Below are 15,121 nucleotides of genomic sequence, written 5' to 3' on the forward strand. Positions count from 1 at the left end.
GTCCAAGTACATTTCATCCATAAACTCGTATACAGACACCGAGAGGGTTTATGACAGGGTGCGCAGGTTAAAAGGGCAAGCCTCCAGCCCGCTACCACTTGTAGATGTTGCTGGCAATACAAGATGTAGTCAATACATTTGGTGCACATTTTGGGTGAGTATCTAGTTTGGAACACTACACAGAAATGTTTGTTGAACATAAACTTGCAGCTGAATCAAAACTAATTTGCTCATTGAGATCATCAGCAGAGGGTTACAATCAGTCCTTCACAATATGCGAACTGAAATTTGCACATAATACTTTTAAAAACTCAGCTTCAGGACCAGACCAAATCACCTATGAAATTAAGAATCTGTCGTCAGAAACATTTGAATGCATCCTTTTTCTGTTCGACAAAATATTGTCAACCAGACTCCTTCCTTCTCTTGGAAAGAAGCCATTGTCATTCCAATACTCAAGCAAGATAAAGACCCATCAGTCAAAAACAAGTTACAGACCAATAGCACTAACAAGCTGCTTATGTAAACTTCTTCAAAAAATGATCAGCCACCGTTTCATGTCATTTCTTGAGTATAATGGCATCCTTGATATCAGTCGAGCTTTCGGACATGGAGGTCAAAAACGGACAACCTTTTCCTCCTAGAATCGTACATCAGAGACACTTTCGTACATAAACAACCCAGTTTGTTCGTAATTTTTTATGTCAAAAAAGTGTACGATGTAACCTGGCGGTATGGTACCCTGCAAGATCTGTCTGCTTGAGTAATCTGTGGGAGTATGTAAAACATCCTGAAACGCTGCCTTTCTGACAGAACTTTCTGCATGCGGGTCGGCAATATTCTGTCGCTAATTTTTGTTTAAAAAAAGTGTTCCGCAAGTAGGGTTTCTGAGTTGCACACTGTTTATAGTAAAAATGAGCTCGCTCCGAAATGTACTACCTCGAACAGTCTACTCAGTGTATCCTGATGACCTGCAGATCAGTTTCAAATTGTGTAATTTAGCAATCCGTGAACACCAGATTCAGCTCAGTGTGAACAGGTTATCGAAATGGGCAGATGAAAATAAATATGATGAATGGCAGATGAAAATGATGAAGATGAAAGTTTAATGCAGAAAAGTTCATATGTGGGCTGTTTTCAAAACTTAGAGGCATGCAGGCAGATCCCAGTATTAGTATAAGTAAGCACCGCCCGAATATTGCAAAACAACACAGGTCTCTTGGCATCATTTTTGACCAAAAGCTGTCATTTAAACTACACATCTTGCAAGCCAAAAATGCATAAAAGCAATGAACCTTCTTAAAATCCTCTCTCAACAGTCATGGGGCACAGACGAAAAGTCCTTCCTCTCGTTATATAATAGTCTCATTAAATTGTGAACAGACTATGGCTGCATAGTCTACCAGTCTGCAACATAAACAGCCCTTCAAAAGCTAGACACTGTACTTCACCAGGGTCTCAAGTTTGCCACTGGTGCTTTTTGTACAAGCCCAGTAGAAAGCCTTTACGTAGAATGTAACCAGTGGTCTTTAATGTATCAGAGAGAGTATTACAGCTTGATGTTTGTCCTCAAGATTCCATCAACCCCCGAGCACCCCTGCAAAACTATTCTTCAAAATGAGTCTGCCACTGTCCTGTTTGCTAAGCGCCCATCACTACCAGTGCCCTTCTCCTTAAGAGTGACCAAGCTGGTCTCCGACAATCGTATACCTCAGACTGAAATATACTCGGAGGACCTGAGACGGCTTGCACAGCTTTGGAACATTTGTCTGATTCGGTGTGACCCATCGTTTACTCAAGTAAACGCTAACTTTGCACCAACAGCAGCAATCACACAACGTTTTGTGTCCCTAAAACACGTCCCAGAATTCTAAGTAGATGTACTGAAAGCTAAAGACTGGGTTCTCTTATGCCTACAGGTTAAATGGTCGCTGAAGTTTATTCACAGCTGAGGCATACACTACAAGTATGGCTGTGAAACATAAAAGAAAAGTGCATGCCCAAATCGGTAGTGTTCAGTGACTCCCTGAGCGTTGTGGGAGTGCTACGCACAGGTAACACATTATAATCCTTGTTGTAGCAGCGTGTGCCGCCCAAGTACACGAACTGCTAGCAACCAAACAATCCCCGGTTTATTACCACATACAGTCATATATATACACATAGCGACACTGGTGCCTCTGGCGGCAGGTGATCCCCAAACCGGAACCGAAACCACATATACAACATATTCCCTTTCTTATAAAAAAAAGACAGCTACATGGGTTAGTGATTTAGTAGTAGTAGTACGTTAGTGCTCTTTTACAGAATTATATTTACAGTAACAACAATGTGCTTGTCTTATGCACTTAATACAAAAATATAAAACAAAAAGAGGAAAACAAGATACAACTCCATTTATGTCCATATTTCACAACGTTAGCAAACTCAACACTCGTGCAGATTGTGACAGGTTCATGTTCACTGCAAAACTTGTCTTTCTGTACTTAGTGTCCATAGCGGTCTGGAGGTCGTCTATTCCTTGATGGCTGTACCTTACGCTGAGGTCCCGATGCTTCTGAGAAACCACTGGCGGCAGGCGAAGTCTCTTCCGGCTCACAGCCGGTCACTGGTGGCATAGGCGGCTGCTTCGCAGCAGCCACAGCTGAAGTTCCGGTTGGCGCTTCTGAAACGGGTCTCTCCAAGGTAGGCGGTGAGCTGCTTTCCCTTGCGGTGTCATTTGTATCACTCCTTTCCCCCCACCCACAGATAGATGCAGAAGCTCGTGGCATCCTTGACAACTTTGAAGCGTTCCATGTTTTTCCATCATCAAGTTGGAAAGACGATTGCCCCTGCTTTCTTATCACTTTTCTTGGGCGGCTAAAAGCCAGGTCACCTTTAAAAGCAGTTGTTTGTCCGCGTACTCGTACAAGGTCACCAACATTCACTTTGGTTTCCCTTGCGGCCCTGCGAGCGTCTGTGTATAGTTTACTGGATTGCTGCTTTTGCTTCACCCGCTCGCGTAAGCGGTGGAGCTCTGAAGTAGGGTCGGTTGCAAATATTGCTGACGGATACCCAACGACATCGAGCCGAGTCCTTGGCAGACGTCCATGCAGGAGAAGTGCTGGAGCAACTGCAGTTGTGGCATGCGGCGTACAACGGTAAATGCCCAAATATTCTGTTACCGTTTGGCGTAAGAAACGCTGCTCGAGTGTAGCCACTTGAACAAAGCTTTTAAAAACTCTCTTGAACCGTTCTACCTGTCCGTTTGCTTGCGGGTAGTATACGGACGAATGCCGCAAGCGGATGCCGCGATCCTGCAGAAAAGCTTGGAACTCTCGAGATGCAAACTGTGGCCCGGTATCGCAAACAATTTCCTCTGGGTAACCTTCACGTGCGAACACTGACACCAAGAAGCCTGTTACTGTGCGTGTTGTGGCTTGGTTGCAAAAGTATACTTCGGGCCACTTAGAAAAGTAGTCGACCAGCGTGATCGCATATCGACAATCGTGTGGTGCTCTCTCAAATGGGCCAACAATGTCCATGCCAAGCTTTAGCCACGGTTCCTTTGGTAAGGGGACCGCGTTCAATGGTGCAGCCATAACCTTCGTGCTCTTGTCCACTGCCTGGCATATACTACACGTTTGAATAGCTAGCTCGACTTGCCTGTCCATGGCTGGCCACCAAAATTTTTCTCGCAGACGTGCTTTCGTTCGTATAATTCCAGGGTGAGCCTCATGAGCAGCGGTAATTATCCGCGCTGCAAGTGATGCGGGAACCACAAGGCGTTCGTCACGCAAAATCAAATTGTCCACCACTGACAGTTCATCGCGAAGTTTGAGGAAAGGTTGATGCTCACCCGGCAGAGATTTTTGCGCAGGCCAGGACGATTCAATGTAGGCCTTGGTTCGTTGCAGTGTGCTATCTTCCGACTGGGCCTGTTCAAACTCTTCCCTGGTAATGCAAGAAGATATAAGGGCAACTGATACAGTTTCATCTGGTAAAGTCTCATCTTCCTGAGGAGGTGACGCAGGGAGACGAGAGAGCGCATCTGCTACTCAATTTTGCGAACCCTTCCGGTACTTTACTGTATAGTTGTACTGCAGTAGGCGCTCCGCCCACCGTGCTATCCGCAAAGGACGCCTTCCTGGCCCTTGAGTAGACAGCAATGCGACCAAGGCTTGATGGTCAGTAAGCAACGTGAAATGGCGTCCCCACAAGTAAACATGCCACTTCTCGCACGCCCAAACACACGCAAGCACTTCGCGTTCTCCTACTGAATATCTCCTCTCTGCAGATGAAAGTGCTCGAGAAGCAAAGGCGACAGTGTGTAGTTTCTCTCCCTCCACCTGTTGGAGAACCGCTCCAAGCCCACAGTCTGAAGCGTCAGTGGAAACAACAACTGGAAGAGATGCATCGAACATCCGCAGGACTATGTTGGACGCAAGTGCCTCTTTGATCTTTCGAAAACTGGAGTCTACCTCGCCAGACCAAACAAATGGTTGCCCCTTTCGAAGCAGAACGCGCATCGGCTCAACCATATCGGCAAAGTTGGGAACGAACCTAGAGTAGTATTCGACCAGTCCCAGGAACGATCGAAGGCTGGCTGTATTGGTGGGTGCCGGTGTATCCTTGATGGAAGCAACCTTTTCCTCCAGCGGAACAATACCACTTGCTGTGATCCTGTGACCCAAAAATGAAAGTTCCTGCGTATCGAAGATACATTTGCTGTTCAGTTTGAGTCCTGCCTCTTTAATGCGTTGAAGTACTGCTGCAAGGTTATCTATGTGCTCCTGCCGGCCCCGCCCGAAGACTATAATGTCATCTATATAGAAGAGCACGCCCTTACATCCTTGCAGGACTTTGGACATCATACTCTGAAATGCAGAAGGCGCGGAAGCCAGTCCGAAGCACACTCGTTTAAAACGAAAGAGGCCTTCGTGAGTTATAAATGCGGTCAAATCGCGACTCGCAGGGTGAAGCATGACCTGGTGGTAAGCTGATGCGAGGTCTAGCTTAGAAAAATTTGTAGCCCCCACTAAACTATGCAATAGCTCTTCTGTATGAGGAAGGGGAAAGCTGTCTATTACGACAGCTTTGTTTGCTTGTCGAAGGTCTACACAGAGGCGAATACCTCCCTCTTTCTTCTTAACGACCACAATGGGTGACACCCATTCAGATGCCTCCACCCTCTCTATCACATCCAGATTTTCCAACCGATGGAGCTCTTCCGAGACCAATGGTTGTAGCAAGAGCGGAAGGCGCCGAAGTTTGGATTGCACTGGCTGCACCGTGGATCGCGTTTTGATGTGATGCACAAAACCTTTCGCGAGGCCAAGGCCTGGATCGAAAAGAGATCCAAACTCTCCAACTAATTCCTTTGGGAGGTTAATATCCTGCACGGCTTTCGTTGGGTCAGGGCGCTGTTCCCTTCGAGAATTAGAAGTTAGCATCGTTTCAAGGCATTGCAGAGATGACCCATCAATCTGTAGACCGAGGGCCTTGATGGCATTGATACCCAAGAGTGAGGTGCCTTGTTCTACGACGTAGAAAAGAAGGCTTGTTGTGCTAGCTTTGTACGTAACGTCAGTGAAGAAACAGCCACGAACCGGAATTGGCTGTTTTGAATAGTCCAGTAATGGAACAGTCGGGGCCAAAAGTACTTGGCCTTCCAAATACTGCTTAAAAAGATCGTGTGCAACAATGGAAACTGACGACCCAGAATCTACAAGGAAATTTATGTCCGCACGAAACTGTGACGTGAATCGAAACTGTGACGTGAACAGCGGAGCGAGCGGCCGTCGTCACAGCCAGAATGCTCAAAACTTCCTCGCTCGGAGAGTCTTGGCTGTCTACCTCACGCACTGGAGCGGAGCCTCGTTTCTGGCAAACAGAGCGGAAGTGACCCATGACACCGCAATGGTGACAACGCTTGCTTTTGGCTGGACAGCGAACTGATGCTGCATTGTGCTGGGATGAACTGCAGCGGTAACAATGAGACTGGCGGTTGTGCGACCGCTTCGAGCTCTCGTCGGATTCTGGTGTACGTGTAGGCGTATTTCCACGAGTATTTATGCGTCCAACATCTACAGAAGGAAATTCTTGCAGATCATTGTACGCCTGCTCAAACGGCCTTGCCAGTAGTACTGCTCTAGCGAACGAAAGAGACGATCCTTCAAGCAGAAGACGCTCGCGCAAGCTCCGAGACGAAATACCAGCAACGAACTGGTCACGCAGCGAATCTTCTTCGACAGGAAAAGAGCATGTAGCAGAAAGCTCCCGCAATGCAGTGATGTACTCATTCACTGATTCACGAGCTTGCTGAACTCGCCTACTGAAACGATGCCATTCGGCAACAAAATTGCTTGTTGCTGAAAAATGAGCGTGCAGAGCGGCGACTGCGATATCGTACGACGATACTTCAGGCCTTGTGTCGCCTGTGCCCTTGCTATCTTCCGACGTTTTCTCAGTAGCAGTTTGCTCACCGAGCTTGACGTTGTCCAACGATGGAAGTGGTAATGTATAAAATATGCGCTGACCTTCTACGCCGAGGCTGTGAAGAAGTAGTGCTTTGCGACGATCCAGCGTGCAGTCAGAGGCCCCCGAAGTAAGCAGGTAGTTCTCGAAGATGCGGAACCATTGCGGCCACGCAACAGCAGGTCGACCAGGCACAGGCAGGAACGGGGGTGGCGGCGCGAGTCCAGAAATGCTCATGGCGCCGGAAAGCAAGCGGCGAAAGTCACACCCCCTGAAATGATCCCATCTTTGTCGCCAATGTTGTAGCGGCGTGTGCCGCCCAAGTACACGAACTGCTAGCAACCAAACAATCCCCGGTTTATTACCACGTACAGTCATATATATACACATAGCGACAGTGGTGCCTCTGGCGGCAGGTGATCCCCAAACCGGAACCGAAACCACATATACAACAATCCTGTGCTAAACTCCCTTGCAAAAGAAACATCAACTGTATCCAATCAGAAACTTGCCATAAGCATTTGTTGGATCCCAGGGCATTGTGGTATAGCTAGGAATAAAGAAGCCGATGCTATAGCTGGATCAGTCGATATCAACAGCCTCTTTGCATTACGTTACATTCCATACCATGACCTTCAAGCACTAGTGTGCAAGAATTTGTGCATACACTGCCATAAGGATTGGAATCTTATAGTCAACAATAAACTCCGCACTATACAATCACGTCTTAGCTCTGTATACACTCTGTTCCACCATGCACAGAAAGTGATTTTCAGCCAATTGAGAATAGGCCACACTTTTGGTACACACTCTCAATTCCTTGCGGCTGCTCCGCCCATCTGCAGTAGGTGCGTTCATCCGCTCGCCGTTCATGTCATAATCGAATGCTACATAATGGGGCAAGAAAGCATTCAACACTTCACTTTCCTCTGCTAGATGCACTCGCCATTGCATCCATCCTTTTTTTTTATCTCGTGAACCCTTACTTCCTTTTAAACACATTTGCGACTTTCTGAAGGCTTTTGGATTTTTAAAGGTAGTTTCAGCGTCTTACTAAACCCAGTCCTGCATCGTTGATGAGGCAGCTACTAGTGTAGATCAAACTACTTCACATGATGCTGGGCCTCACTACCCTTGCCGATGCAAGGGATAATGAGTGCTCCTTTGTCACCATGAACGTAGCTATCTTAACCATCAAACATACAAATTTCATCTCCAGCAATGGCTTTCTATAGTACTCTATTATGCAAGTGGCACTTTACGCCATAGTTTTTATTCCCGCTTGAATACACAGATCATCCTATTGCCGGTACCCTGAGCGAACCTATCACCATTGCTTGGGCACTCTGTGGCCATAGCAGTCTGTGCTGTGTGCCATTAAACATCATAAATCATCATTATCAGACTACACCAATAGCTTTATAATGTATAAGATAAAAGAAGTTAAGCCTGAGAGATGTTCTGCTCTCATAAACCTTGCACTGACGAAAGTTGCCCTGCTTTCAAATGTTAGGTGTGGATTGACCTTTGTAGCTTTTTAGGGCTACTGAACCGACATGATTATTTTGAGTTCCATGGCTACACTGTGTTCTGCCCTTGCATATCTTATTTATTGTTGTATTTTCCACTTGTTCTCAATGCTGCAATGGGACTGCAATCGCTCCAATTATATTCTGCAGGCCCCACAAATGCAATGAGCCTTGGTGAATGCATCGCTGTTGCTGTCGTGGCATGCCAGGCCTCTTCCAAAGTTGTCGATCAGGTCGAGGTTGGCACGCAGTGCAGCTTGCCTCTGGCTGACAAGTCTGTTGGGTGCTCCTTCAAAGCATGGAATGTGTTGAGGAGCATGCAGACTATGGAGACTGTGGATCAGTCAAGCTCCACCTCAGGTAGGCTCTTACCGGCACTTCTCTTACTTCAGCTTGCATGAGTTTATGGTAAATGACCAAGTATGCCTAACTTCACGGCCTGCTCAAGTGGGTATGACATTCTGCTGCTGAAGACAAGTTAGTAGGTGTGCAATTCTCATCTGCAATCTGATTTAGGCAAAATGCAATATCCACAGATCCCACGCATTGAGGGAATCGGTTTAAATGCATCTTTCATTGCTGTTTGTGATAATGCTGCTCCTGCTTAGCAATCACTTGCCAGTAGAGATGGCATGGTGCAGTTCGACACATTTTCAATGGGAATTGCTCAACATAAACTTGTTGCTCTCGATCATGCTCATGACATGCATGATGACAGGAATGATGACAACAAAGTGACCATGATGGCATGAAGATGACGATGGTGCTATGACCATGATGGATGGGGATGACTAGGACATAGATGCAATGACCATGAGGGAATGAAGATGACTGTATGACAATGTGACGGTGATGATGGCATGGTGGAGCTTGCATGAAGAAAAAGGCTTGATGACACTGGAATCGCAATGGAAAATGAAGATGATTGAAAAAACATAGTGACAACTATGGAAAAATGAGGAAGGCATCGCAAAGGAATGACAAAGATGATATCAAGATGATGGCATGAGGACCACGGGATGACAACGCTGGAGTGACAATGATGGTGTGAAGATGGCTTGGCAATGTGATGTCGATGGTATGATGAGAGCGCATGATGACGACAGTGTGACGAAGGGAATTGTGGAGATGGAATGATGACAAAGGTATGACAATGTGATGACTGTGCTAAAGTCGATGCAATGACATGAAAGTGCTTGAATGACGACCCTGGGAAACAATAAGAAGAAATAGCTACAATATAATGACCATGACGGCATCACCATGATTGTATGGCGATTGCGGCATGATTGCCATTGGTTTACCACAAAGGTGTGATGACAGTTTGATGCCAATGCCGGGAATATTACAGTAGTATGACGATGATGGCATGATGACAATGGTATTACAATGTTGAAAGTAAGATGGCAGCGCGGTCGCCAATGGGATGACGACGGTGTGACGACAAAGGCATGGTGACAGTATGATGACATAACAAAATGACAGCGATGGAATGACCATTACAGCATCATGACGATGGACACATGACGATGGAATTACAACAGCAAGCTTGTGACGGAGCTAACATCTGCACTTGCGTGCATTACCTGCTGCTACGAGCTGCCTTGATTTGTACTCTATCCGGTCTTTGCACTGTGCCTGGTACTAACCAATCGTCAAAGATTGAAGCACGAAGTTAGCAGGAATGACAATGATACAACATTACTTTTAATATGACCCATGCATTTGGCAAGGAATTTCAGTAAAACTTCATGTGGGCCTAGTTGGTGCATAATTATGAACTTAAACTTACAGCGCAAACTCCTAAGACGGACCACAAAAGGAAGATACGACACACACTGGCTCTGACTAACAACCTTTTTATTTCTTCGTCGTTAATGCGTATACCGTATTTATTCGCGTAATGATCGCACCCCTGAATTTTGTCGACAAAATTCGATTGCTTTTATTTCCAGTGTAGTGATCGCACCCTGAACTTGCCACAGTGATATGTCGTGTGCCAAGTCTAGCTAATATTTATCACACTTACCATCTGTTGAATGCTACGCGAATGGCTCTTCAAGACAAACCAAGCGGTCTGCACGCACCAAACATTCTTAAGTGGATGCCTCATTTCATTACTTTCATGACTTTCCGCACTTCAATGACTAAAAGAAAGCTGCAACCAAACTTGCCTTTATTATGTGCAGGCTTTATAATGGTTGTGGTCAACAGCAAAAAAGGCGCCTTTCGATTCTTCTCATTTGCACTCGTGGGCACGCAACAAATTGCGAGCAGCAACAATAGTAGCCACGTTTACAGTGATACGTTAGAAGTGTACCCTATTCATACGCTGACGCTTGTAACACAGCTAAGATATTCACCCACCCTTAGCGGAAACGTGCCGTATTGGGATAGTAGTGAAGACAGATGCTGCAGTTTCCGCAGCATGCCGGCCCTGTGTTTCTATGTCACTGGCAGCTAAGCACGCCCATCTGTTTCTGTCCCCTCAAAGTGGACATGGCTACGTTGTTGCCGCAAACTTGCCAATATTAACGATATTATTCATTACTGATACGGGAGAAACTGTTTCAATGCACGTAATGTACTCATAGAATAAAGAACCAACTTAGAGAAGAGAAACTGTACCTTTCGCAGTGGTTCGAAGATAAGCAGCGGCAGCGCATGGAACTTACTTAGGTGGACGCCAGATGACGTTGCTCAATCCGGAAGTGGAAGTACACTTTTCTTTTCTTTTAGAACAAAATCCAATATGGCCACTTTTCGCCGGTCGCATACGCTGGTACGCGCCGTGCTTGTCCTGCCGGCTATGCAGCATGCCTCATTGCCTTTGCTGCCACGTAGCTAGTGCGTTCTAATTGCCAAGAGCGTCTACTGATGCCCATACAAACAAGCCACAAGTGAGTGAACAGAACGTGCGACTTAATTGGCAGAAGACAAGCAGTGTACATTCCCGTGCTATAGCAGAAATAAAATTTGCATGTCAAGATACGCTTGAATCATTGACGCGAGCTCGTAAACGGCTCACCGTCGTCATCGCACGTGGTGGTCAGGTTAACGAGCGACAACCAACAGCGGAAACAGATTGGACAGTGTGCCACCTGTTTGCAGCGACATTCACCGTTAAAAATGCCCAAGTTACATTGCGAAGCAATCGGGTGACGCACGCATCTGCTGCCGCAGCCTACACAGCGACATGGACTACTCCGGATTTTAGCCATTCACTCCTTTCCAACCTGCACGTTTCTTTTCTTTCGGGGGCCGCTAATGTGTGGCTCACACTTGGTGTCTCACAATGTCTCAATATGAACAAGTCGCTTTCGTGGGCATCGCCTTCATCAGCTACCTTTGCGGGCCTTTCCAACCATGTGGCTATCAACTTCATACGCATCGGACTATGTAAGCATGTATGCTGGTCTCTGTTCATGCCTAATCGCAGCCAAGAAAGGCCAGAGGCACAATTTGCCCATGGCTGCAGCAGGAAAGGGCAAACGGGGAGCACGAATCACGGTGCATGAAAATTGGGAGTCTATGTCGCTGTGCAGGCTGCAGGAGCGAATGCTTACTTCGAGAAATTGCTTCCCAATGCAAGTGACCAGGCCGCCACATTTGAGAAGCATAATGCAGCGACCATAACCAAGTAAGATAACATCGAAATTAAACAGCAATCAATAACCACATAAGGTTCAGACAATACATTATACATTGGCTACGAACCATATGGCAACAGTGAGCATTCACGTACATGGGTCTCTTACGGTACATTCAGCCGCCCACCTACAGGCGTAATGCTTGCCTTTGTCGCACGTGGTGGTCTAGTAATGAGCGACAACCAGCAGCAGAAACAGATTGGACAGATTGTCCCACCTGTTTGCAGCGACAGTCGCTGTTAAAGATGAGCAACTTGCAGTGCGAAGCAATCGGGTGACGCAGGCATCTGCTGCCACAGCCTACACAGCGACATGGACTACCCATCATTTTAGCATCGACTCCTTTCCAACCTGCACATTTCTTTTCTTTTCGGAGGCCGCTAATGTGTAGCTCGCACTTGGTGTTCCACATTGTCTCAATATGGACAAGTCGCTTTCGTGGGCATCAACTTCATCAGCCACTTTTGCGTGCCTTTCCACCCAACTTCATACACGTCCGACCATGTAAGCATGTATGCTGGTCTCCGTTCATGCCTAATCGCAGCCGAGAAAGGCCAGAGGCACAATTTGCCCATGGCTGCAGCAGGAAAGGGTGAACGGGGAGCGTAAATCACGGTGTGTGTAAATTGGGAGTCTTATGTCGCTGTGCAAACTGCAGGAGCAAATGCTTACTTCAAGAGACTGCTTCCCAGTGCAACCGACCAGGCCGCAATATTCGAAAAAGATAACACTGCAACCGTAACCAAGTGACATAACCTCAACATTAAACAGCAATCAGTCACCGCATGAGGTTCAGACAATACATTATACATTGGCTACGAACCATCTTACAGGCATAATGCTTGCCTTTGTCGCATGTGGTGGTGTGGTAACGTGCGACAACCAGCGGTACAAACAGATTGGACAGACCCTCGCACCTATTTGAACCGACAGTTGCCGTTGAAGATGAGCAACTTCCATTGCGAAGCAATCAGGTGACGCAGGCATCTGCTGCTGCAACCAACACAGCGACATGGACTACCCGGCATTTTAGCGTTAACTCCTTTCCTACCTGCACATTTATTTTCTGTCGAGGGCCGCTAATGTGTGGCTCACACTTTGTGTCCCACTTTGTCTCAATGTGGACAAGTTGCTTTTGTGGGCATCACCTTCAGCAGCCATTTTTGCGGGCCTTTCCACCCATACGGCTATCAACTTCATACACTTCAAACCATGTAAGCACATATGCTGGTTTCCGTTTTGAGCAAATCATGGCCGAGGTAGGCCACAAGCACAATTTGCCCATGGCTGCAGCAGGCAAGAACGAACGGGGAGCACCAGTTACGGTGTGTGTATACTGGGAGTCTATGTCGCTTTGCGGACTGCAGGAGCAAATGCTTACCTCGAGGGACTGCTTACCAATGCAACTGACCAGGCACTCACATCGGAAAAACGTAACACAGTTACCACAACCAAGTGGGGCATCAAAACCAGATTCTGCAATCAATCACTTAAGTGTAGCTTGCACAAAGACCCAGGCTATCGAGGAAGAAGAGCAAAAAATCATCAACGAGACTAGGAATATGGAAAATGAGAAAGCTTGCATTCAAGAGAGAAGCCACTCCGCTCTGCAGGCATTGAAGGCTAAAAACATCAAGAAAAGTAAAATGGTGCATAGCACATGGTGCATAGGTTAATGCAAGACACATGCCGATGCTGCATCAGCTATTTCAGGAGAGGAAGTGTGCATGACAACATACACTAGAATATACTGCTACAGATATGTTAGGTTACTAGACAGTGACTGGTATTAAGTATCAGCTAAGAATCGGTTGACCTTTATGTTTGGATGAGGATGAATGATCTCTAACAAAAATGGGCAATGAAAAAGCTTGCATTTATAGAAGAAAAATTACACTTGGCACAAACGGAATTGACATGGCTAGGAAGCTGATTAAGGGCAAACTGACGGAATTCGATCTTTTCGCCAGCGTCGTGCGTGCTTGGTTGGATGTTGCAGGTGCATCTGAAGACGAAGTTCTGGAAAGTCCTTTTTGAGTTACCTGGATGGCTCAGCCAAATGTCCATGCTGGTGGAATGGTGGCTGAAGCTCTTTTCAGTCTTAACACAGTCCTCTGCAGACTTGATATCTCATCCATATTCTTCTGCATGCGCTTCTTTGTTCGTGGTGTAAAAGCCTTTCAAATTCGGCTCCAGCCCCTTCCTGTTGGTGCAGATAGGAGCTCCTGTGATGACCAAGATGTGCTTGGCATAGACTCTGTTGGGGCAGCACGGTGACACATGAGATACAGCACGGATTAGCCAAACTCGTGTGTTTTCTTTTATGTTCGAACCAATTATACTAAACCAGTAATATGAACAAACATTCATATCTGCTGCAAACAGCAAGCCAATACACCATATATCAAACATATTTATTTCTGAACCATGTGTTGTTTACCTTGTAGTAGTAGCCGACGTCCACACAATGACCTTGTTGTAGCAGGCAGCAGCTTCTGTTTAGTTCGTGGAGTGTGTTGCTTTATACTGGTACCGTCCTCATTACTGCATGTCTGGAACAGGAATTTTGACTGAATCAGAAATTGAAAAAGCAAAATTTTGCAATATGAAATGCAAAAAGGTGTGACATATATATTGTAATGGTTTGCGACTACAGAACACATGCAAATGTACACTGTCTGTTCTAGTGTGCTTAAGCAGCATGTTAAATAAATATTGCTATTGTCCATAAAATTGATGTCTGCCTAAGTACAAGGCATGTCAACAGCTGAAGTATTATTAAGATCACAAATGAGAACATTTGTGCGTTCATTTATACACTAGAAGAGATCACACTGCTGGTTCCACAAGTAAATGTATGAAAGTCATGAAGCTATTAGAACTGATGCATTATTTTTCTGCACGAACGTGATGCACCGCTTCACTACTGCAAAAATAAAGGCCCTACGGTAAACCAAACTGAACAGCAAGAACATTTGGAACCAACAAGTACGAAATATGGATGAATTATCATGCTTGCAACTGTTTAATACATTAAATTCTGTACTTTCATTTCATTTTACCAAAGGATTATTCGGTTTTGTGGACGAAAGAAGTTGCCAGTGGACTCAAAAAAGAAGTTTAATATGTATATTGATAAGGCTACTCAATCACCTACGACCACGGCTAGAATAAGATGAAAAATGAGACGCGCGTTCCGATAACGCTCTTTCGTTCCTGGTTGTGTGTGTATAACGACAGCCTCGCAAGTGAAGGTTTATTTAGGAAACAACAACTGAGATCCTGACTGCCCATATGTAATGTGGGATCTAGTTCGTTAAGTTGTGCCCGCCTGGAAGGTAATGAGACGGATGTTATATAACACCTCAAGCAGTGTGTTAAACGACTCACCGTTATTGCCGTTGCCAGCCGCAGCAAAATCTAGCTCCCATTTCGAAGCAGACGTGTTCCGAATGGCTCAAGACCGAAACCCAACTTCTGGGCTTA

General features: G+C 46.0%; 1 protein-coding gene across 7 annotated transcripts in view; it reads left to right on the top strand.

Annotated features, from left to right (window-relative positions):
• Positions 1–15,121, top strand: part of LOC142576769 (uncharacterized) — a 96,952-nt gene that overhangs the window by 6,129 nt on the left and 75,702 nt on the right. For 5 of the 7 annotated variants that reach the window (XR_012826962.1, XR_012826961.1, XM_075687046.1 and 2 more), the window contains exon 2: positions 8,136–8,345. Coding sequence is in view for 3 of the 7 variants with exons in the window: in XM_075687046.1 (XP_075543161.1) it covers positions 8,150–8,345 (196 nt within the window). In the remaining 4 variants the exon portion in view is untranslated. Of the gene's footprint in view, positions 1–2,490; positions 2,686–8,135; positions 8,346–15,121 lie in introns of all 7 variants that reach the window. The other 2 variants (XR_012826964.1, XR_012826963.1) reach the window with 1 other exon arrangement.

Source organism: Dermacentor variabilis, chromosome 3, assembly GCF_050947875.1.
Source record: "Dermacentor variabilis isolate Ectoservices chromosome 3, ASM5094787v1, whole genome shotgun sequence".
Lineage (NCBI taxonomy): Eukaryota > Metazoa > Arthropoda > Arachnida > Ixodida > Ixodidae > Dermacentor > Dermacentor variabilis.